The sequence below is a fragment of the Mytilus galloprovincialis genome, chromosome 4, assembly GCF_965363235.1.
Source record: "Mytilus galloprovincialis chromosome 4, xbMytGall1.hap1.1, whole genome shotgun sequence".
NCBI classification, from domain to species: domain Eukaryota; kingdom Metazoa; phylum Mollusca; class Bivalvia; order Mytilida; family Mytilidae; genus Mytilus; species Mytilus galloprovincialis.
In genome coordinates, this window is record NC_134841.1 from 86,513,863 (window position 1) to 86,537,983 (window position 24,121).

General features: G+C 31.4%; 1 protein-coding gene across 3 annotated transcripts in view; it reads right to left on the reverse strand.

The window, feature by feature from the left end:
• LOC143073258 (uncharacterized) overlaps window positions 1–24,121 on the reverse strand; it is a 30,937-nt gene that overhangs the window by 2,028 nt on the left and 4,788 nt on the right. Inside the window, exons 3-22 of one of the 3 annotated variants that reach the window (XM_076248668.1) lie at window positions 21,204–21,357; window positions 19,155–19,291; window positions 17,242–17,401; window positions 16,477–16,607; window positions 15,647–15,788; window positions 14,493–14,626; window positions 13,501–13,624; window positions 12,583–12,716; window positions 10,679–10,802; window positions 9,080–9,213; window positions 7,750–7,903; window positions 6,051–6,252; window positions 5,381–5,523; window positions 4,530–4,745; window positions 3,164–3,390; window positions 2,570–2,801; window positions 2,085–2,358; window positions 1,627–1,886; window positions 1,124–1,361; window positions 473–576 (exon numbers count right to left, since the gene is read on the reverse strand). In XM_076248668.1, coding sequence (XP_076104783.1) covers window positions 473–576; window positions 1,124–1,361; window positions 1,627–1,886; window positions 2,085–2,358; window positions 2,570–2,801; window positions 3,164–3,390; window positions 4,530–4,745; window positions 5,381–5,523; window positions 6,051–6,252; window positions 7,750–7,903; window positions 9,080–9,213; window positions 10,679–10,802; window positions 12,583–12,716; window positions 13,501–13,624; window positions 14,493–14,626; window positions 15,647–15,788; window positions 16,477–16,607; window positions 17,242–17,401; window positions 19,155–19,291; window positions 21,204–21,357 — 3,424 coding nt within the window. Of the gene's footprint in view, window positions 1–472; window positions 577–1,123; window positions 1,362–1,626; window positions 1,887–2,084; window positions 2,359–2,569; window positions 2,802–3,163; window positions 3,391–4,529; window positions 4,746–5,380; window positions 5,524–6,050; window positions 6,253–7,749; window positions 7,904–9,079; window positions 9,214–10,678; window positions 10,803–12,582; window positions 12,717–13,500; window positions 13,625–14,492; window positions 14,627–15,646; window positions 15,789–16,476; window positions 16,608–17,241; window positions 17,402–17,714; window positions 17,721–19,010; window positions 19,026–19,154; window positions 19,292–21,203; window positions 21,358–24,121 lie in introns of those variants that run through there. The other 2 variants (XM_076248669.1, XM_076248670.1) reach the window with 2 other exon arrangements.

The window sequence follows — 24,121 nt, forward strand, 5'->3', positions numbered from 1 at the left end:
CATTGAAGCCTTGTAAACTTGATGTATGTGTATTAAGGTCAAGAAAAGTCAAACATCAGTATGAGGGTAGTAATGTCCTTTACCGTCAGGGGTCAAACAGCAATTTTTGGCTACCATTAGCATCAAATTGATCACAATTTTACATTGATTCGTCAAAATATCCTTATCGTGATTCGTCAGAGGTCTCAAATATTTACCATTTAATTGTTTTTGGAAAAAATTTAACATGATTCGTCAAAATCATTCCAAATTTTTATCTTCTAAAAGAAAGTGCATATCTTATCATCATGCACCAAAAACTACCGTTAACGTCATTTGGCAAGAACTTTACCCTTATTTGTCATGAAGGTACCCCCATTACCACCCTCCAGTATTACTTATGAAATGGCTGTTCAATTATTTTGAACAGACTTAAAATTCAAGGGATAAAATTATGTGGTTAAAATGCATATAAAAACACTTGCTATAGTACCTCGTCTTTGATTTCTTTCTGTTTGGCCTCACTCTGACTTTGTTTCTTTTTATTTTTGTCTATCAGTATTACTTCCTGTACTGGAATCCACCATTTTTTGTACACTGTTAATACAAAATAACTGAATTTAAGAAAAATTTGGGGTATAAAAACATTCAGTGTGTCACTTCTTTATAACTTTGAAATGGACTGTACCATAAATGACTCCGGTCATTATTACCAATAATTTTTTCTTTGACTATAAAAAGGAATGGGGTTTGCTAAATTTCAAAACCTTTGATTTCTCCATTTTCATATACACAAAAGTGATATAAAATATGATTACATACAAAACCAAACATTTCCATAAATCAGATTGTAATATTACCTTATAATTACATTTTAAAAGTTTCATATTTTATGGGAAAAAAAATCAAGTGTGAATTCATCAACAACTCAAATAACAAACTTTTATTCTCAAATGATGTTTAAACATAAAACATCAAAAGAAATCAAACAAATAGGCAATACTAAAATAAGTACACTTGTTTACTTTCATGGAAATTTCATTTTCTGATTTGTCTTTACACTGCATTTTTGTTTTACAATTTCTTTGGAAAAGTGAGAAATGTTTTATTTTATTGTATAGTTCTTGTAATGAATTAAACTTACTGTCATCAATCAATGTTTCATCAGGCAGAATACCATAACAATTCAGCTGCATCAACATTTCCTGGAACTTGGCAACAGGCCAAATTCTATTATCATCAGTCTCTTCTCCAGCTCTCTGGAAAAACCTGACAAAAAGATACTCGCTGAAGATAGGCCCCATAGATCCCTTTGGTGGCCAAGCCATTTTCTCCATCAACAGTGGTATCATTGGTTTACCTAAGTTTACTGATAAATTGACCTGAAACAAATCAAGAATTAATGAATTATGATTAGAGGCTGTAAAAATGGTCTTGATAGGGCAGGGAGAAAGGGTAGAGAAGCAAAGCACTCAAATTTATTAATTGTAGATCATGTTGCATTTTTCTTAGAATTTTATATCATGGGTGGTTTTGTTAAAAAAAAAAGAGCATGTCAATTCTGGTACAGCCATGAGCTCTATTGGTTTCTTATGCGATAATTAAATAATTATATGAACAAATGATTAACACCTGTCTATAAATTACCTCTCTATTACAATTTGGAGACTTGGCATATTTTTCTGACACACAACAAATGATGACTTTTGCTCCTCTGATGCCGTTGTCAATTTTCTCAAATAATTTATCTCCTCCTCCCATCTGACCAATGTCCATCCAACATTCATATCCTGCCATTTGTAGGTGGTTACGGATTAGTTTGACCTCCTCCTGATGACCCCACTGGTAACTAAGGAACACAGCAGGAGGGGAGGTGTACTCTACTTCTTCATCTTCTACAACATCAACTGAAAAAAAAAAAAAATGATTTTTAACGCAGAACTTTGTTTGGCTGCCCGACACTATTTGAGATACAGTTGAATCAAAGTAGGTGCCCTTTTTTATTATTCAATGAAAAAATGAACTAACAGATCTCCTGCCTTTACAACTTATTCTATTAAGGCAGTACCCTATATTGTGAAACTAGTATGAATAACTTCTCTTACCAACAGCTTTCATAGCATTCTCCACAATAGCAGCACCATCCATTCTGTTCATTTCCTGTAGTGCTGTTAAGACAGCATAGTTTGCCTCCCTTGTTTTGTGTGTAGCATACCATTCACTGAGAACAGCCATACAAGGATCATGTTGTGATGCCCATGCTCTGATGTCATCGTTACCGTAACCAAGACGTTGGGCCAGTAATCTCCAATCATGTTCTGTTTGTGGATTCATTATCTTTGTCAAATCTCTTGACCATCGTGGCGCATTGGTCATTGTCTAAAAAGATGAATTTAAACAACTGCCATTAATATCTAAATTTTTAAATGATATTTGTAAAGTTATGAAGGCAATGATTCAGTATTTTTGTCTTCCCATAATATTGCTATAAAAAATCTTATATAGGTGTTTTTTTCAAAATATTCATGTTCTTTTTAAAATATCCAAATACTATTAGTTTAAAACCTAATTTCAAGATACATATAAATACCTTCATGTCAACTTCTTCCACTTTAATTTTAGTCTCCTCGATATCTTTCTCAGCAAAGTCTACCCTCTGAGTGACAGTATCAAGCCCCTCCCCTAATTCTTCAATGTTTTCATCATGTTCATCAACTCGAGTGGTCAGCCCTACTACAGCCCCCTCTGTATTGGTCACTCTTTCATCTAATTGGTCCACATCCTCCTGAGTTTCCTTCACATCTTGGGCTACTGTTTCCAAACTGAAGTTGTAAATTATACATTGAAATATCAATAGCAAGAATATGCACGTGAAAGTATCTAAAAAAATGTAACCATAAAAGGTGTAAATGTAAACAATGTATAGCTGGTTTTTTCGTGTGCTTAATTTTTTATTTGTTCTCGGCAGCAAAAAAAAATGCAGAAATTTGAGGCAGCATCCCTATCCATTTTCACAAATTGCCTTTTCTGTGTTGTCATTTATCCAAATCTAATGTGTCTAATTTTAAATTCAATCAACTTTATATAAGACATAAATGGAGCCAATAAGGCTGTTGTTGTACCAGGCTATCCTCTTACAACTTGCATAAAATTTTTGTCATTCATTTTTCTAGCTTAAGCTTACCTTCTGCCTTCTATTTGATCAATCAATGCCACTATCTGTTGTTGAATAGTTGTACTTTGCTCATTCTGTTTTCTTTGTGTAAGATAGTCCATATGTGGACCGAACATATCTGGTCCATAGACCACACACAGATCCCGTAGTCCTATCAATGTTACTGAGACCTGAGTAACATCTGTAGCTACCTTCAACACACTCATAAGATAGTTGAATACAGGATCTTTGAATTTCTGTAAAACACATTTTACATTGCAATCTCTAGTTATTTATAAATGGATCTACTGATAGAAATTTATAGGATTACATAGCAAAACAATATTAAAATGTAATCCTTAATCTGTTACTTGACTGTAAGATATGCACACTTGTCTCTGTGACAAGATAAAAAAAGTTTGAAGCATCTTATCAAACTGATCAATTGATAAAATCATTAATGTACTTAAAAGACCAAGACTTCAGCATTACAGCTGTGCCAAATATCAGTGCAGACACGATTTTTTGACGAATAGGGAAAATTTGTATTTTCATGGATAATGTATTTTCATTTACATTTTCCAAAAGAGGAGTCCATGAACTCACTTTAAAGCTTATCCTTAAAATCAGGCATTTTATCTTTTCCAAAATTATAATTGGCTTTGCACTAGCTTTCAGTAACTTTGATTACTCTTTTTTCATTGTTTTATGTCTATTGTTTTTTGTTAGTAGTTTTTGTGCCTCATACAAATCTTTCAAGCCATTAAAGCCAATTGTCACTGATTTTTATAGTTTGTTCTTATGTTGGGCTGTAACACCACTATTCCAGGTTAGGGGAGGGTTGAGGGCTCACAATATGTTTGACCCTGCACATTCTTTATGTGCCAGTTTCAAGTCAGGAGACTTTAGTTGTGGTTGTAGTTGTTTCTTGTCTACCATAATTGTTTTGTTTTTAATTAGGAAGTTAGTTTTCTCATTTGAATTGTTTCACATTTTCATGTTGGGGCCTTTTATAGCTGACTATGGTATGGTTATTTCTTATTGTTGAAGGCAGCAGCTGTACAGTGGCTTTTTATTGCTTACATATCCATACCATTTTATCTCTGGTAGATAATTGTCTCATTTGCAATCATACCAATAAAATTGATATTGGGAATATGTCAAAGAGACAACAACCGGACCCAAGGAGGAGATAACAGTCAAAGGCCACCAATGGGTATTCAATGCAGCAATAAAATTCCACACCAAGAGGTGGGCTATAGCTGGCCCTTAAATAAAATCTCCTTACTTTTGTATGATTTATCAAATTTTGTTAACAGAGCAGAGATACTATAAATGCAAGTTGACGTTTTTTTTTATCTTGAATGTTTTTAGGATCAAATGACAAATTACCAACCTTAATTTCCTTGGACACATTCACGATTGTATTATTCACAAAATGCTGTTCCATTGGTGCAACTGATTTGTCTCCAATCAACTTGTCCATATGTTTTTCAAAAATGCTTGGGTTGACTTTAGTGGCTTTCTCCATAATCATTAGGACTTGTATTCTGCTATTGCTATCACTATAATGATAGTTCATCAACGTGTCTGCCACTTTCTGAGTTATCATCTATTGTGAAAACCAAAAAATTAATAAATTACAAAGACGATCCTAAAGATAACATGATATGGTATTTCTACCACCTTTCAGCAAATAGAACCAAGACAGAAGATAAACACTATTATAATATATAATTGTTATTATAAATCAATTTCTGACAAATAAAATATAAAGTCATCAGAAACCACTTTTTTTGTTAAGTTTAGTACTTAAAAGTACACTCAAAAACAGTGTAAACATGGAATAGTGACCTATGCTCTTAAATCACTGGAATACATTTTTAAGGTGAAATTTATTAGTGTTAAATATACAACTGGCTAAATAAACTTATTATAGATACCAGGATTGACATTTTGTATGCCAGATGCATATTTCGTCTAAGAATCATCAGTATTTAAACTTCAAATTAACCTTTTTCATCATCTTCTCGTAAAGGATTTTGTCTTCTGTCCTTGGACATTTTAGACACTGCATATATATATTTATTATATATTCAAAACACATGAGTTTTGAAATACTTTAATTCATTTCAAATATTTAAACCAAAAAAAAAAATTCATTTCATTAACAATTTGCAATTTACTTCCTACATGTAAATGTCTGTATTTTAAGTGAAAGCATTTCTAACGATGCTTCTAACATACCTCTGGATATTTATTTGACAAAGCATAAAATACTTGGATCTGAAGAGACCATGTGTCTTTGTCATTTTTACAGGTATCAAGGAATTTATCCATTCTGCTTTTCAAGGCATCAGGATTAAGTTCAACAACTCTATAAAAAAAACCTGAAAAGAAAAAAAAACATCTTGTATATATAGCATAAGGCAAGGGATGTTGCTTTCCATTATTATGTAGCATGAAAGAATTTAAAATGCCAAACTTTTTCTTCCAATATAAGATCACTATGCATCCTTTATACTAAATTTGTGTTTTAACTATTGATATATAAATTTAGAGACTTATAGCAGCCTGTAGTTCTCTTCTGATGTATCTAAACATAATATTGACTAAATTGCTGCAATGCCAGATGTTATGTTAAAATAGCATGGTACTCAATGAAGCTATCAGTTCCTTAAAGTGTTTTCTGTAGGGTTTCAATGAAAACTATTTGCTACTGAATTCCACTATGTTTGGTTTTGTTTAATTAAATATCAGATATAAAAAATTACTGAATATGGCAGACAAGAAAAACAATCTATGCAAACAGTTGAACGGTACAGATATGCAGGTGACTTTTTTCAAATGGTCATATGTACAGGTGTACATCAAAGCCTTTAAATAAAGTGAACTATTTGGAGTGAAATTAGCTTACTCATCAAATCCATTAAAGGTTCTTCAATATACCAATCCAACAATGGTCCAAAAAAATCAGCACATATTTCAGGACATATATGACCAGCTATTTGCATTGAATTTGTGCATGCTTCTCGCAAGAATTCCTCATCTGAATGACGATATTTAAGCAATTTCTTTAAAACAGGTATCACAACTTTACCAGTACCACCATTGCAATGCTAAAAACAAACGATAATAGTATGTCTAAACAAAATTTATTATTCAATTGATCAATAAAAAGCACTGCTAAAAAAAAAATTATTGGAAGGGGGACAAAATTGTCACAAAGCAAAATAAAATTTATGAAAAAGCTTCAATATGCAATTCACAAGAAAAATGTGACGAACATTTCATTCATGGTTATTATGTGTAGGAATATATATATATACCGGTAAGTATTTGGAAAACAGAAAATTGACAAGTAATGTGAATGTGAGAATACATGACACAGTATTTAGTATGTTTACATAAATGCTTGATGATCTAATTTTTACACTAAAACATCCCAGTTGTTGACAGTAGGTGACAATATAGCTATGAATATGTAAGAACTGCATGATATTGATAACTTTTAAGAGGAGAAAACAAATACCATAACATCATGTATGTTAAAAGCTAAATAGACCTTATAAAATTGAGAATGGAAATGGGGAATGTGCCAAAGAGACAACAACCTGACCATAGAGCAGACAACAGCAGAAGGTCACCAACAGGTCTTCAATGCAACAAGAAATTCCCGCACCCGGAGGCGTCCTTCAGCTGGCCCCTAAACAAATATATACTAGTTCAGTGATAATGAACGCCACACTAAACTCCAAATTGTACACAAGAAACTAAAAGTTAAAATAATACAAGACTAACAAAGGCCAGAGGCTCCTGACTTGGGACAGGCGCAAAAATGCGGCTGGGTTAAACATGTTTGTGAGATCTCAACCCTCCCCCATACCTCTAGCCAATGCAGAAAAGTAAACGCATAACAATACACACATTAAAATTCAGTTCAAGAGAAGTCCGAGTCTGATGTCAGAAGATGTAACCAAAGAAAATAAACAAAATGACAATAATACATAAATAACATCAGACTACTAGCAGTTAACTGACATTTCAGCTCCAGACTTCAATTAAACTGATTGAAAAATTATGATTTCATCATATGAATATCAGGCACAATCCTCCCAGTGAGGAGTTTAGTATCATACCATCATAACATATATGAGAAGAACATAACCCGTGTCAACTGGTTTATTATTAATAAATGTGTTTAGTTCCGATGCAAAGACCCTATAAGTGAATCAATATTAGCGCCAAAATATGCAATCTTTACTGACCTGACAACAGTATCATAACTATAACCCTTCTTAATAAGTCTATTTAAAGGTTTTGTTAGCTTCTGAGGTGAATACTGACATTTTTGTGCTTTTTAAAGAATATTTCCATAAAATATTGGATGTGAAATACCTGAACGTATAAGGAGTCTGCATGCTGAGCTATATTTCAGAATGATGTCCTTATACCAATGATAAAATTTAGTAAATGTTTTGACTAGTTTGTGATATTATGTTATGTTATGTCCTTGTTTTTTGTATACTTATTTTAGTCTAAATAAAGCTTATTTATTGTTATCAATATTTATCAAACTTATTATTCACTTTGAACTTAAATTATCTACCTCATACCTTTCCCACTAATGAAGGTGAATTACGAATTAACATTCCCCAAACGGTATCTGACCCATCCTCTAAATTGACCAGTTCTCTCCCATCCTCCATACAGAAATCAAGAATTCTAATCATTATCTGGTTTATTTCATCTGGTATATCTTCTGAGGATCTGAAAATACCAATCAGAATCTACAGCCAACAATCTTTGTCACCAATGATTTAATTAAAAGTTGCCTGTTTATAATTTTGAAATTGTTTCAACCAAAATCAAAAGAGTATAACAGTGGTATATTTTGAGAAGTAAATAAAACAAATTTCAGGGATCTAATTGATTGTCAGATGCTTTTTGTGAGCCTAAATCACAAATATTAAATCTTTATCTAAAAGTTACAACAAAAGAAATGTAAAATTCACTTAATAAAGTCTGTTGTAGGGGTTTTACTGTTTGTTGAAGGCAATATGTTAAACCTAATATCTATAATTAGTAATAGTATAGCTGAGAGCAGCCTGTTAACTTTTAAACAGCAATCTTAATCATATTCCATAGGCATTAAAAAAATTTAAAACATAATCATAATCTATTATGTATTGTAGACATTTATCAAGGAGACACATATATTTTGTTTCAAAGCAATGGCTAGCTCTTATGCAATAGCTTTATATTCTAGATGGGGTGTTATAAGGTGTTTTATTTAACATAATAATATAAAAACAGGATTTGGAACGACTGCATAAGAGACACGAATATCCACCAAAGTTCAAATGAATTGGACATTAGCAAGTATATTTCTCTAATACTTAAAGCATACAGTCAACTTTATAATGTGTATAGAATGAGTTGTAAGGTGTTTATGTCCACCAAGGTTCATCTGACTTTGAACTCATTTTACATACCTGAAGTAGACTTTCAACATAAAATTCCATCATGACCATCAAAGCTGGCAAGACATTTTTGGATGTTCTGACTCTGGTTTATAATTATTTATGATTTGTTATGTCAAGCAATTGTTTTTTTTTGCTAAGTTTTTTCTTTAATTATCTATTGATCTTTCATCAAATTATCCATTCTCAGTAATATTTTAGGTTTGGATTACCAACCATAATTCTTAAAGTTGATAACAACATTTGTAAGTTTCATAACATATGAGAATAAGATATCGCTTAATATCAACTAGAGATATTCAATTAGAATATAATAATAAACAAGCAGTGCAAGTTTATTATTTCTATATAAATCAAATAACTAGAGTTGATAAAAATATTTAAAAAAAACTAAACGCTTTTTGAGTCTTTACACATATATTGGACTTTTTACAAGTGATAAATTCATAACAAAACAACTTACTTGTAAGATTCTATTAAATAGTTAAATAAGTCAACCCCATTACTGCGAACCCAATTATCTAGCCATGGATAGTCTTCATCTGTTATCAAAGGTTCAAAGCGTCTTGCTAACTCTGGAAGAACATCTGTACATTTCTGTAAAATATATCAAAGTTTAAGAAGGTTGATAATCAAACAAGAATATGTGTTCACTGGACACTGTTTGCCTTACATCTAAAATAAAGTTCACATGAAAAAATTGTAAGAGTTCAACAGAACCCAGTATCTTGCTCTTCAACTTTGTATTTGTTTGGCTTTTTAACTATTTTGATCTGAGCGTCACTGATGAGTCTTATGTAGACGAAACGCGCGTCTGGCGTATAAAATTATAATCCTGGTACTTTTGATAACTATTGCCTACTTTTGCTGTTGTTTATGTTTTCAGTGTGATCAGGGAATGCACTTAATAGATTTACAGAATAAAATGTTTGAAATGTATGAAAAAAGTTAAGCTTGTAAAACAGTTGCAGGCTCAACAAAAATGGGGAAAAAAAATATTAAAAATTTCCCTCTAGGTACTAAGCTTTTGTCCAAGTTTGGTAAAAATCCAGGATGGTTTATGAATCTAATAAATGTTTTAAAAACAGACTGTATGTATTGTTAACTGGAAGAAAAACTAAGTGCATTTATAAGTTATACACTGAAAAACAGGAAATAAATTTTTAAAAAGGTTCCTTCTAGATACTAGCGATCATAAACAAGCTTCTGTCCAAGATCGGTACAAATCCAGGATAGTTTAAGAAAGTTATTAAAATTTTTAATACTCTAACCACAGAGTAAATGTTATGTTAACCGGAAGAAAAACTAAGTCCTTTTATGAGTAAAATACTGATAAAAAAAGTGTTTTTTTTAAATTTACTTCTGGATACTATCTTATGATCATAAACAAGCTTCTGTCCAAGTTTGGTAGAAATCCAAGTTATTTTAAGAAAGTTATTAAAATTTCAAAAACTTTAACCACAGAGTAAATACTTGTGGACGTCTACGATCAAGGATTGCAGGACCGCTATGTCTAGCTTTGTGCAACAAAAGTCGCAGGCTCGATAAAAATCAGCATATGTAATTAATTTCAATTTAATGTGTGACCTCAACTTCGTTGATTACAACTTTATCAAGTCATTTAAAAAAAAACTGAAACAGATCAAAAGGATGGACTGATTATCAGAATCCCAGAAACGACAACAATATGCTTCCCTACTACTGTAAGTCTGTAAGGCTTATGAATTTTGTTTCATTCATGGTGCCTTTAAGATAGTACGAAATGAAAACAATTATTTTGATTGTTCCTGAATATGTTAATCATAACAACACAAATTCAAAAACCCCAAAACCAACAATGTTTTCATAAACCACAAACTTTTGTTATGTTGTCTTCAACTTTTAGTTTGAACTAACATATAGGGAAAGTTCAAAGGGGAAAGATATTTATGGTCGCAGTGATTGCAATATTAAATTTTATTACAGGTTCCTTCTCTGGTTAAATCAATTCATATTTATTTATCAACGAATATAACAAAATCCTTTATAAAGTAGTTACAGATGAGCAGTTAACAAACTTTACCTGAAAATCCATATCTCCAAAGTATTGCTCGACCATATAATTCTGGAGAATTGACCTCTTTTCCATGCGTGACAAAGACATTCGTCCAATGTCAGGCATTATAAGGTGCTCTATTTTCAGAATCCTGCAATACACAGCAGACATTAAGAAATAATGTTAAGTCTCTACATGAACAAATTTAATTAAAAAATTTCACAAAAAGCCATAAAAAGTAATGATTAATTTAAAAACCATATTTTTAAATTTGATTCATAATAACATGATCTGTGTATAAACAAATACCAGTAAATTTGGTAAAGAGAGGATTAATCTGGTATAAAACCATTTGGTTTCTAATTCCTAAAATAATTTTGTAAAAACAATTCTCTAGGAGCATGTATACCTTTTTTTCCATCTTTCAAATTGTCATTTTAAAGAAAGTTTATCACCTGAATTGACCTGAACCATAAAATTAACGTTTCAGAAATTTTTTGTTTAACAACTGGAAATAACTCTAACCTGAAGCTATTGATAAAATGTTTGGTGGATTTTCAAATGAAAAGAAAATTATATATATTTTTATCTTTCCAAATAGTAAAGTGGAACAATGCAGGCCTTGAGAAGCAAACATTATTTTTAAAAGACTAATGATACATTTTTTTTTTAAATTTTCTCAAAAGTGGTAGTATTTCTCCCATTAAGATTGGATTTTTTTTCATAAAATTTAGATTTAAAATCAATTAACATGATAAAATTTTGTTTTAACGACTACTACACAGTGAATAACATTTCATAGTCAGTGATATACGATTAATATGGCGGCACCTCATATTCTTCTAAAACAAATGCACACAGACGATGAAGCAATTTATAGCATTAAATAAAGCATATGTATATAAATTTTTGATTAAAACAAGAATGTGTCCAAAGTACACGGATGCCCCACTCACACTATCATTTTCCATGTTCAATGGACCGTGAAATTGGATAAAAAATATAATTAGGCTTTAAAATTAGAAAGATCATATCATAAGGAACATGTGTACTAAGTTTCAAGTTGATTGGACTTCAACTTCATCAAAAACTACCTTGACCAAAAACTTTAACCTGAAGCGGGACAGACGGACGAACGAACAGACGGACGAACGAACGGACAGACGGACGGACGAACGGACGGACGAACGGACGCACAGACCAGAAAACATAATGCCCCTCTACTATCGTAGGTGGGGCATAAAAATGCAGGTTCACAACTTTTGAAGAATTTGTGCATATTAGATTGAAACCTGTCCAGCAGTTTGGAATCAAATTTTGCACTTCACAGACTGCACTCCAATAATATTCTCTAACATCTATATATATAGGTGTTTATAAAATTTAGGAGATGTGTATCATGTGTTATGAAGACAAATATCAATCACGTTCATTTGAGGTAGATGTAAACAATTATAGGCAACAGTACAGTTTTAACAATGAGAAATGAGATTTCTTTGACAGCATTGCCACATTCAGAATTAACATCTTACTTGAACATTTCTATGATTTCTTTGACAGCATTGCCACATTCAGAATTAACATCTTACTTGAACATTTCTATGATTTCTTTGACAGCATTGCCACATTCAGAATTAACATCTTACTTGAACATTTCTATGATTTCTTTGACAGCAATGCCACATTCAGAATTAACATCTTACTTGAACATTTCTATGATTTCTTTGACAGCATTGCCACATTCAGAATTAACATCTTACTTGAACATTTCTATGATTTCTTTGACAGCATTGCCACATTCAGAATTAACATCTTACTTGAACATTTCTATGATTTCTTTGACAGCATTGCCACATTCAGAATTAACATCTTACTTGAACATTTCTATGATTTCTTTGACAGCAATGCCACATTCAGAATTAACATCTTACTTGAACATTTCTATGATTTCTTTGACAGCATTGCCACATCCAGCATTAACATCTCTCTCTTTACTATCTCCCTCTAGTGGGAGGTCTACTTTCTCTGCATTAGCTATCATGTCTTTGGCCTCTTGAATATTTTCCTGAAATTAGTTTTACATTTATGTATCTTCTGTCTCTCATTTTGTCATATATCTGGCTTTTTCAAAAGTTTATTAAAAGGCTCAAAACTAATTTTTCCTAAAGCTATGTGAATACCATTGAAGAATTTTATCATTTTTTTGCAATTTCTGACAGGGGCTTAATAATGGCTCTTATTTAAAAATTTATGAATCTAAATAAATATCTCATATCAGAAAGCAGCATAAAGACATATCTAAAAATCCCCTACACATTGTCACTCAATGTTAAATACATAATCAAGTTTCAAACCAAATACATTGTATATAATCATTCCTTTAAGTAGAGATTGAGTAATATGGAGAAAAAATGTGGCTGTGGCATGGATTAAATATTTCAAAGATGTTTTACAAAATGAAAGCTCAATTAACTATTTTAAAGAAATTTTAAAATTTCATTTCATCTTTACTTCCATTTTTCAAACAATGATTTGACTAGTCTTTATTGTTTTAGGGTAAAAAGTTTATTGTGACTTAGACATATTACATGATTGTAATAAATATTAAATCAACAGATGACTGCCAGTATAGGTTTTCTCATTGTTAAAACTGTACTGTTGCCTATAATTGTTTACATCTACCTCAAATGAACTTTGATTGATATTTGTCTTCATAACACATGATACACATCTCCTTAATTTTATAAACACCTATAAAACGTCCCACTCTTTAGCAGTATTGAATTTTACTTTAATAATCCACAAAGCAATTTTTCAAAGTCAGAAGCAGTTGTCTGAGAAATTCTTACCTTCCAGTTCCACATCCGTCTGAACTTGGTATCATCCAATACGTTCTTAACTCTATACTGAAACTCTTTGGTAGGAACTAACCACATAGCTTTAAGCAGAGGAAACCAATACTTCTCATCTCCTCTGTAATGATAACATCACAATATTGTATATACCGGTAATTAAAAGAAGATTTTATATTCAGACAGTAACTGCAAAAGACACAAGTTTATCAAATCTATTTTTTATGAATTCTTAAGAATAAAGTTAAAAAAAATACCTCCATACATTTATTTACATTTGAATTTCTATTTTCCTCATTAAATTGTATGAATTATGAATGAACTAACTCGGGAACCGTAGCTCATAGGTCCTTATGTTATTTTTTTGACCATTTGTAGACCAAAGATCTGTGGTCCCCTAATAGTAAAAAAATAACATATGAACCTATGAGCTACGGTTCCCCAGCTACACAGTGTAGGTTTTGAAGGCTGTATAGCAACCTCTAGTTTCTAAATTCTAAATCATTTGTTCTCTAATGGATAGTTGTCTCATTGACAATCATATCACATTTTCTTATTTTATATAGAAGCTTTTTAAGAAGCTACAACTAACATGATCTGCTTTCGCTTACACAGCACTTGTGATCCTACCTAGTTTTTTAGTGTTACTACTGCTTCTTCAACGGTTCAAAAGGGCCTTCCACTGTTAGGTATACATAACAAAACAATTATGACACCTTAGAAGCTATGAATACTGTTGATTCATTTATTTTCATGGGTATCAGTTTTCAGGAATTGAGGAAAGTTTACAAGTTCGTGGATATTTGATTTCATGGTTTTGCTGAAGTATGCATACAATCCGATAGAAAATTTGTTATTTGTTGAACATTAAATTTCGTGGTTTACCATGTACCCACGAAATACACGAACATTGGTATCCAATGAATAATAATGAATCCACTGTATCCAAAACATGATGGTTATATATGTATTGTGTAAAGTGTTCTTACTTGGCTGGCTTATATTTATCATCCATATCAGAAATCATTCTAGGAACTACATCATCAAGCAATCTGAAATTCTCTATCTTCTCTACCACCTCAGTTACAGTTTCTGACCAGCACTGTAAGATCTTAGGATTCTTCTGTAATGCATTATTCAAAATAAAATAAATATACAATTTGATGGCATTGTGTCAGAATTACCACATAAAGTGATTTTTGAGGAAAAATTGTAACTAGATATTTTTGCATTTTTAAAAGTGTAGAATTAAAATCAAAAGATGGACACAGCTACAAATGAGCTGTGATGGATAGAAAACGACCTTATACAAATGAATATCAATACATGTATCTTCTTACTTATTTCGGATTGACAATTGACAGACTCTCTATGCAAAGTCTGTAACTATTTGAAAATTTAATTGTTATCAAACCCTTAAAATAGGCCCAAATTCATCTTTTATTTCGTGTTTGAATGTTCCCAAATTCACCAAAGTCTAATTTGTTTTAATTTGTACTTGAAATTGTATATATTTGATTTCTATTCCACACAGCTCAAATATTTAAGCACCTGTGTCATCATATGCATTGATCAAAGGAACCATATTCCTTTCAACAAAACCTACCAAACTGATCATGATATGCTAAGTATGGAAAATTGTGATAAAAAATATTATTGGAGACATATTTATAATACAAAAATTGATATATATAAATAGTTGCAACTTGAAGAAGTATGTATAACAAAGGCACATATTTTCTGATTTTAGAAGATATATTATGACATTTTTTTCCCTTCAAAATGTCTATATATCATAAGCAGGAGAAACAGAATTATTTTCATTTGACCAATTTGCTCATTTATATCTGACATGTCCCAGTGCTTGACCTTTATTTTTATATAATCTAACATATTTTATGGACATTAACTGTGCAAAGGCTGTATAGCCAGTCAAGGTTGTTAAAAACTTCAATTTGACGTGAACATAGGCTTTTTACACTTTTCAAAGGACAAAATGATTTTTTCATTCCTTGGAATTTTCAATTTATATCAAACTTTTCCAAATACATGACATGGACTCCAGTACAGCCCTCTAAACACAGATTAATGCAATATTAAAGACCCAACAAGGAAAATAAAAGCCAATGGTGCTTTGAGTTACCTGAATAGCTTTATCATCCAGCTTATCAAACAGGTATCTGAATCCTCTTATCATCTTGGACATTTCATTGGCCTTCTTACACAAGCTAAGAGCTTTGAATAAAGCCATCATGTCTGGCCAAACTTCTACTAATGTGTCTCCTCTGAAATATATACAATATGAAATTGAATATGGAAATGGGTAATGTATCAAAGAGACAACAATCTAACCTAAGAGCAGAAAACAACTGAAGGCCACCATTATGGGTCTTCAGTACTAAGTGAGAAGATCCTGCACTCACATTCCCCATTTATAGTGCTGATATATGACTATAGATCATTAGAAAGAGAAGGTATACTTCACTATACTAATCAAATCCATGTGAATACAACAGCAGAATCATAGTAAGAGGAGAAACATATTCACTATACTAAACTAGATCCTTACAAGGGGGGATGGTGGTTGGAGGGGTCCTGATCCCGAAATCCCAGTCTTCATAACTTAATAACACGAAATCCAGTAGTCCCGAAAATTAAATTAATTTGAATCCTGACATCCCGAAATTCAAAACAAGAATTCCTGGATCCTGAAAGGGCAAATCCCGAAATCCAGAACTTTAAAACACCCCATCCCGATGTCCCCATAAAAGTCCTATCCCCCTCGTACATAGAGAAAGAACATTTTTTTGCTATTTAGGTAAGATCTTAAAATCGAGTATAAAATATACCAATGCTCATTGAGTATTGGTATAGCATTATTACCATTACTTTTTTGCTTGCGAAAAATCTTGGCCATGCAGTTAAAAAAACTCAACCAAAAACTGAAATACTGATAATCAGTCATTGTCTTACTCTATCTGTGCCATATATTCCACATAATCTGTCGCCACTTCAAGTTGTCTGCCCCTGGGAAACTCTGGTGAAAGGATAAATGCTGCCATTTTTTGCATGTGCTGTCCAAGAACCTTTGTGTCTGGAAATCCCTAAAAAACATTTACAGTTAAATAAAAAGCAGTATATTACTGAGAAAGTTCAACAACCAAAAAATAGACTTCTTAACCTTAATATCATTTAATAAACTGTTCCATTCTCTATGTGCATACTATGTCCCCCTCATTTTGTACCACTGTCCACTGAACAGGTCATTAAAGATAAAATTAATAATAATAATCGTTAACTGCAGCTTTCTTAAATTTTTACGATTTGTTCTCCCCACAATTGTCAAATTAATGTTCATTAAACATCATCAATAAATAGTTTGAACTTCACATGTCAATCATTCAGTAGAGTTCATAATTTCCAAGCAATCCAAATCTGTCAAGTTTCAAAATTTTCATAAAATTTCAACACAGGTGAACAATTATTTTGCTTTATAAGTCTCACAGCATTTTTTTTCTTACTGGCATAATACTTTATGCTGACCTTGAAATTCCTACCTTACATAGGTTTCTGTTATTCAGGTACTTATACCCAACCTGTTAAACAACCTAATAGCTACCCGTTCTGGTGTCCAATAATCAGACACATGCCAGAAAAAAGGATTTTTTTGTGCCAAACATTCAGTAGGAAATATTTCTTGCATAATTAGGACAATCAGGTACAAAAAGTAAGTCTCACCTTATATGGGTTTCTGTCATACAGGTACCAGAAAGTATTACCACAGTAATTAAGGGCTTCGTGTAATTCATCTGGAACATCTTTTGTGTGGAGGAGGTAGAAAAGATATAAATCTAAGAAAACAGTCCATACCTCTGGGTCTCTAATATCTTCTCTATCACTGGAAACAATATATAAAATAAATATATAATAAAATAAACAAACATAACCAAACTTATTACAGCCCATTTTTTCTCAGCCTATACATGTAGCTAAAAAATAGACTTCTTTTTACAAGGACATGTGAACATTCAATGAATAAATGTATAAAATTGTACATATTGAACTTTTTGATACACACAAAAAGACTTTTGTTGTATTGATTTCATAAATGTCTGGAAAACTCATTATAAAGTTCCTTAAACTGCTTTAGATTGGCATTTATTTTACTATACCATACTTTGAAACTATTTGGTCAAAACTTCTATACTCACTCAGTAAATGTTAAGGGAATACAGGACATGTAAGAGTTTATCAAACTATTTGGTCAACACTTCTATACTCACTCAGTAAATGTTAAGGGAATACAGGACATGTAAGAGTTTATCAAACTATTTGGTCAACACTTCTATACTCACTCAGTAAATGTTAAGGGAATACAGGACATGTAAGAGTTCATCAAACTATTTGGTCAACACTTCTATACTCACTCAGTAAATGTTAAGGGAATATGGGACATGTAAGAGTTCATCAAACTATTTGGTCAAAACTTCTATACTCACTCAGTAAATGTTAAGGGAATACAGGACATGTAAGAGTTCATCAAACTATTTGGGCAAAACTTCTATACTCACTCAGTAAATGTTAAGGGAATACAGCACATGTAAGAGTTCATCAAACTATTTGGTCAACACTTCTATAATCACTCAGTAAATGTTAAGGGAATACGGAACATGTAAGAGTTCATCAAACTATTTGGTCAACACTTCTATACTCACTCAGTAAATGTTAAGGGAATACGGGACATGTAAGAGTTCATCAAACTATTTGGTCAACACTTCTATACTCACTCAGTAAATGTTAAGGGAATACAGGACATGTAAGAGTTCATCAAACTATTTGGTCAACACTTCTATAATCACTTAGTAAATGTTAAGGGAATACGGGACATTTAAGAGTTCATCAAACTATTTGGTCAACACTTCTATACTCACTCAGTAAATGTTAAGGGAATACAGGACATGTAAGAGTTCATCAAACTATTTGGTCAACACTTCTATAATCACTTAGTAAATGTTAAGGGAATACGGGACATTTAAGAGTTCATCAAACTATTTGGTCAACACTTCTATACTCACTCAGTAAATGTTAAGGGAATACAGGACATGTAAGAGTTCATCAAACTATTTGGTCAACACTTCTATACTCACTCAGTAAATGTTAAGGGAATAGGGGACATGTAAGAGTTCATCAAACTATTTGGTCAACACTTCTATACTCACTCAGTAAATGTTAAGGGAATACAGGACATGTAAGAGTTCATCAAACTATTTGGTCAACACTTCTATAATCACTTAGTAAATGTTAAGGGAATACGGGACATTTAAGAGTTCATCAAACTATTTGGTCAACACTTCTATACTCACTCAGTAAATGTTAAGGGAATACAGGACATGTAAGAGTTCATCAAACTATTTGGTCAACACTTCTATACTCACTCAGTAAATGTTAAGGGAATACGGGACATTCAAGAGTTCATCAAACTATTTGGTCAACATTTCTATACTCACTCAGTAAATGTTGAGGGAATACTGGACATGTAAGAGTTCATCAAACTATTTGGTCAACATTTCTATACTCACTCAGTAAATGTTAAGGGAATACGGGACATGTAAGAGTTCATCAAACTATTTGGTCAACACTTCTATACTCACTCAGTAAATGTTGAGGGAATACGGGACATGTAAGAGTTCATCAAACTTGCATAATCCTCCATCTCCATACTTTCTTTGGTGTATTTGTGTTCCTTTACAGCTGAAGCCATTTGTTGAAGTTTTTCTCCTTTTAAATTCTGTTATAAATATAATCAGCACTATTGAAATGTAATGGATTAAAATAAACAGCTGCGCCACGAGAGCATGATACGCCCGTCAAATTTTCTAAGAATAAAGTTCAATAACTTCTCAATGTCATATCCGAAATTTATGAGAAAAACTTCAGGGAGCTTATCTTAATAAATATTAATCAGTCACCAAAGTTAACTGAAAACAGCTCAAAACACTAAAAGGATTACAGTTATTGGAAAACTGCTCAAAGCATTTTTGATTTATTGTCTTGAAAACTAGAAAATTCCCCTTATTGTAATGAATAAATCCTCAAAAGTCTGAAACAAAATAAACAAGAGGCTGTCACAACGACAGCAAACCGGATTTATTAACATTTATTTGTGTCCTGGCAATATCACAAGAACCATTACTGATGAATGTGAAAGTTAAAATCGTCAATATCAAATTTGACCTCCATTTTGTCATCAGTATCAACATATTAAAATTTGAAAAGCTTAGATTGAATGGTTCATGAGTAAATGCAACAACGTGAATGGAAACGCCATTTTACGATCTTTCAAGAACCATAACTCCTGAACGGTAAAAGTCAAAATCGTCATTATTGAACTTGACCTCTATTTTGTCATCAGTAACAACATATAAAAATTTCAAAAGCTTTGGTTGAACGGTTCATGAGAAAATGCACCGACACGACTCGAAACACTATTTTTCAATCTTTCAAGAACCATAACTCCTGATCGGTAAAAATCAAAATCGCCATTATTGAACTTGACCTTCATTTAGTTGTCAGTAACAACATATTAAAATTTTAAAAGCTTTGGTTGAACGGTTCCTGAGTTAATGCACGGACATGACTGGAAACTCCATTTTTCAATCTTTCAAGAACCATAACTCCTGAACGGTAGAAGTCAAACTCGCCATTATTGAACTTGACCTTCATTTAGTTGTCAGTAACAACATATTAAAATTTTAAAAGCTTTGGTTGAACTTTTCATGAGTTAATGCACGGACACGACTGGAAACTCCATTTTTCAATCTTTCAAGAACCATAACTCCTGACCGGTAAAAGTCAAAATCACCATTATTGAACTTGACCTTCACTTAGTAGTCAGTAACAACATATTAAAATTTTAAAAGCTTCGGTTGAACGGTTCATGAGTTAATGCACGGACAACATTTGATTCCCGCCCGACCGCCCGCCCGACCGACCGCCCGCCCGCCGTACATCCCCAAATCAATAACCGACATTTTTGTCACAAAAATCCGGTTAAAAATGTGTAAAAATCAAAAGGGAGCTCATGTCAATATATATAAACAATTCACCCAAGTTTATTGCAAATAGGTTAAAGTGTTTTTGAGGTTTTGTCCAAAAAAAACCTGGAAAATCCCCCTTTTTGTAATGTATAAAACACCAAAACTTGTAAAAGTAAAATCTAAAATTTATAAAAAATGAAAGAAAGCTCAAGTCAATAGATATAAACAAGTCGCCAAAGTTTTATGCAAATTTGTAAAAAAGAAAGCTACTAAAATACAAGACCTAATATCTTAGTTGGTGTTGAAGTAATCACAGCACCTTAAATTTCTTTTACATGTAATAATATATTACACTAGTTCATGTATGTTTGGAATTACAAAACAAGTATTTCTGATAGGGGAAAATAAGCAATATATGCTCTTTTGCTTATTTTCCCTTTAACTAACTTCATAACTTTTTTCATCATCAAAAGTTCATCAGCGATCCCTATTCCTTTTGAATAAAAAAATTACATAACATTTACAATTGTTTTTGGTTAAAGCTATGTGTAGGAACTTTAGTTTTTAAAATAAGTAATTTTTCTCTTTCAATTACCGGTGTATTCTTTCTACTAGACCCCTTTAGTTAAATCATTCTGCAACATTTTTTTGAACACAACAAACCTTTAAATAGTTGTCCATGTCAATGCATTCTCCTATCTTTTCTAGAACTTCATAATGAGATGTTCCAGGTCCTGCTCGTATGATGGCCAAGTAAAGATCAAACAAACATTCATGACATTCTGTTTTTGACAATTTATCTTTCTCTACACCAGTGCTAAAAAAATCCATATAAATGTTTATTCTGTAAATCAAATAACAGCAAATAATTCAAATACTTTTTCTTCAAAAATTTTGTGTCTTCTTTTTCTTTCTTTATTATTAAAATGTAGATATTCCTTCAACCTGATATAAGCATATGTTTGTCTTTGAATATTTCAGAATTCCATGCTTATAAGAAAAACTTATTGATAAAGTTAGTTTAACACATATTTTGTTTTGTGTATTAGTTTTCATGTGGTAGCTGCCTCCAACCAAATACCAATTATCCTTTGAAGTTAAAGCTCAAGGTTGATGAAATTCTTACTGCCTTCAACCAGTTTGCAAAATATCTCTTTAACTTTGTAACCCGTCAATCACTTTTTGGAAAGATAGAATATCAAAACAATATTCATTTTGCATTCTAAATTTCTAATAATCCGTGTCCAGAATACTTTATTAACCTCCTGCCATTGTTTCTGCTTCTATAAAGTTTTCTTAGGATAAAATTAAGATTGAGGTATGCAAAATTCTACTTTCTGAGCTGTCTGAAAAATTTAAACAATAATCCACTGACCTAGTTTTCGATCAGCAATAGCTTTTCAATGCTTAATATTTAGAACTTATGTTAAAAACTTTATTTTTTCAGGTGCACAACTTTTTTTTTACATGAGAATATGCATTTCTAAATTCTTCTCTACATCAATTTATATGATGCACCAGCACAAGCATATTTTTGACACAAAAAAAAAATTAAGAAAATGTATGAGGAAAAAACAACATCAATTAAAAAAACCCTTCTGTGTGTCAGAATAAAAACCAAATCTGGGTTGCAGCAAACATTGCAAAAAACAGGTGTAATCATGATTACTTTTAGATTACTTTACAGTGACTTGACTGTTAGTGTTGCTATCCACCAATTGCAACTCATTCAAAATTTTGACCAAATTGCAATTTGTTTTGTAAAATCAAATTGTTCAACTGGTCAGAATATTGAACAAATTGTTCAGTCAAAATGTGAAAGTGCAAGGTGATAAAATAAAATATACTTACAATCCTATAAGACTTTAACTCCACTTTAGTGATGTTATTACTAAATATGTCTATCAATCTGTATAGTTATATTATAGCCATTACCATACTAAAGGTAAAATGTTTTATTTTGAATTGCTATAAAAATGTCCAAACTAAGCTTTTATATAGTTTTTCTTTCGAAAAGGATTTTATATTTATAAGAATCATATATCATTTAAAATAATACATCATATATTCAGTAAAATACGTGTGAAATAACAATATGCTATTGATAAGTTTACTTGGGGAGATAACCTAAAATACTATTCTTTTGAATAAAGATTTTTTGAAACCAAAAAAGATTATCTCCCCTTCCTACAAACATATTGCAATTTCACAAATATTTTACTGAATATGAAATGTTTTTATTCACATAATGTGTGATTCTTATGAATATAGAATACTTTTCGAAAGAAAAACTATATAAAAGCTTAGTTTGGACATTTTTATAGCAATTAAAAATAAAACAGTTCACCTTTAGTATTGTAATGGCTATAATATAACTATACAGATTGATAGACTGATTTAGTAATACCATCAATAAAGTGGAGTTAAAGTCTTATAGGATTGTAAGTATGTTTTATTTTATCACCTTGCACTTTCACGACTTGACTGTGTTTTTCTACAGCAGTTGGTTCAAATTTCTGACCAGTTGAACAATTTGGTTTAATAAAACAAATTGCAATTTGGTCAAAATTTTGAATGAATTGCAATTGGTGGATAGCAACACTTACAGTCAAGTCACTGTAAGATAAAATTCATTTGATTACTTGCTGATTACAAATCTTGTATATATATGAAAATAATTTTTGAAAGACCAGATGAAAATAAGAAACAGTAAAGCTTGAACGAAAAATCATGAAACTAGTATTAACAATGATGCGACCTTGTTTATGTGATAAAATGTATCACCTATATAACAATTTTTTATAACCAAGTGTTTTATTTTGTTAACAGTTTACTACAGGAAATTGCCTCTCCAATATTTCTTTGTGAGATTGAGCTCGTATGATACAAGAATATGCCTTGAAAGCATTTTTTTTCCTTGATTGAAAACTTCTGATATTAACTCCAATTTCATATAAGTTTACCAAATATTTTTACATAACTACATTGAAAATCAAATGCAAAAAAACATTTAGTTCCAATTTGACTTTGATGGTTGACATAAATATAGGAGCCCACTTAATTCAAAATGGAAGTTAAAAGCAGATTCCATTTATTGACAAATTAAATAAATTTGGTTTCCCATAAATTCGTGTATAATATGTGCTTTTTAATTTTTATTCTTTATTAACTTTGAGCCTTACAGCTCATCAGTATAAACAAGTACATGTACAGTGTATACATATGGCATAATATTACAAACAATATGCATAGTAAACAATAGGTGACGTCAGAAGTTTCATCAATACAAAATATCTTTTATTACAATAAACTGTTTCTAACATTTAATTTAAAGAGAAATGAATATACTTTCCTAAGTTACAAAGCTGTTTTGTGTTTTCACCTGACAATAATTCTATCATTTATTAATCAGATCAAGTATTAAAAAATTTCAAACAAAAAAAATGGAAGTAGTGAGCACTAACACCTGTAAAAACATTAATGGATGTGTCAATTATGTCCCAACAGACAATAAAACTATACTTTAAGTTAATTATTTTTTCCTTATTTGTTCAGGTTTTTTGTTTTATTAGGCAGTTGGT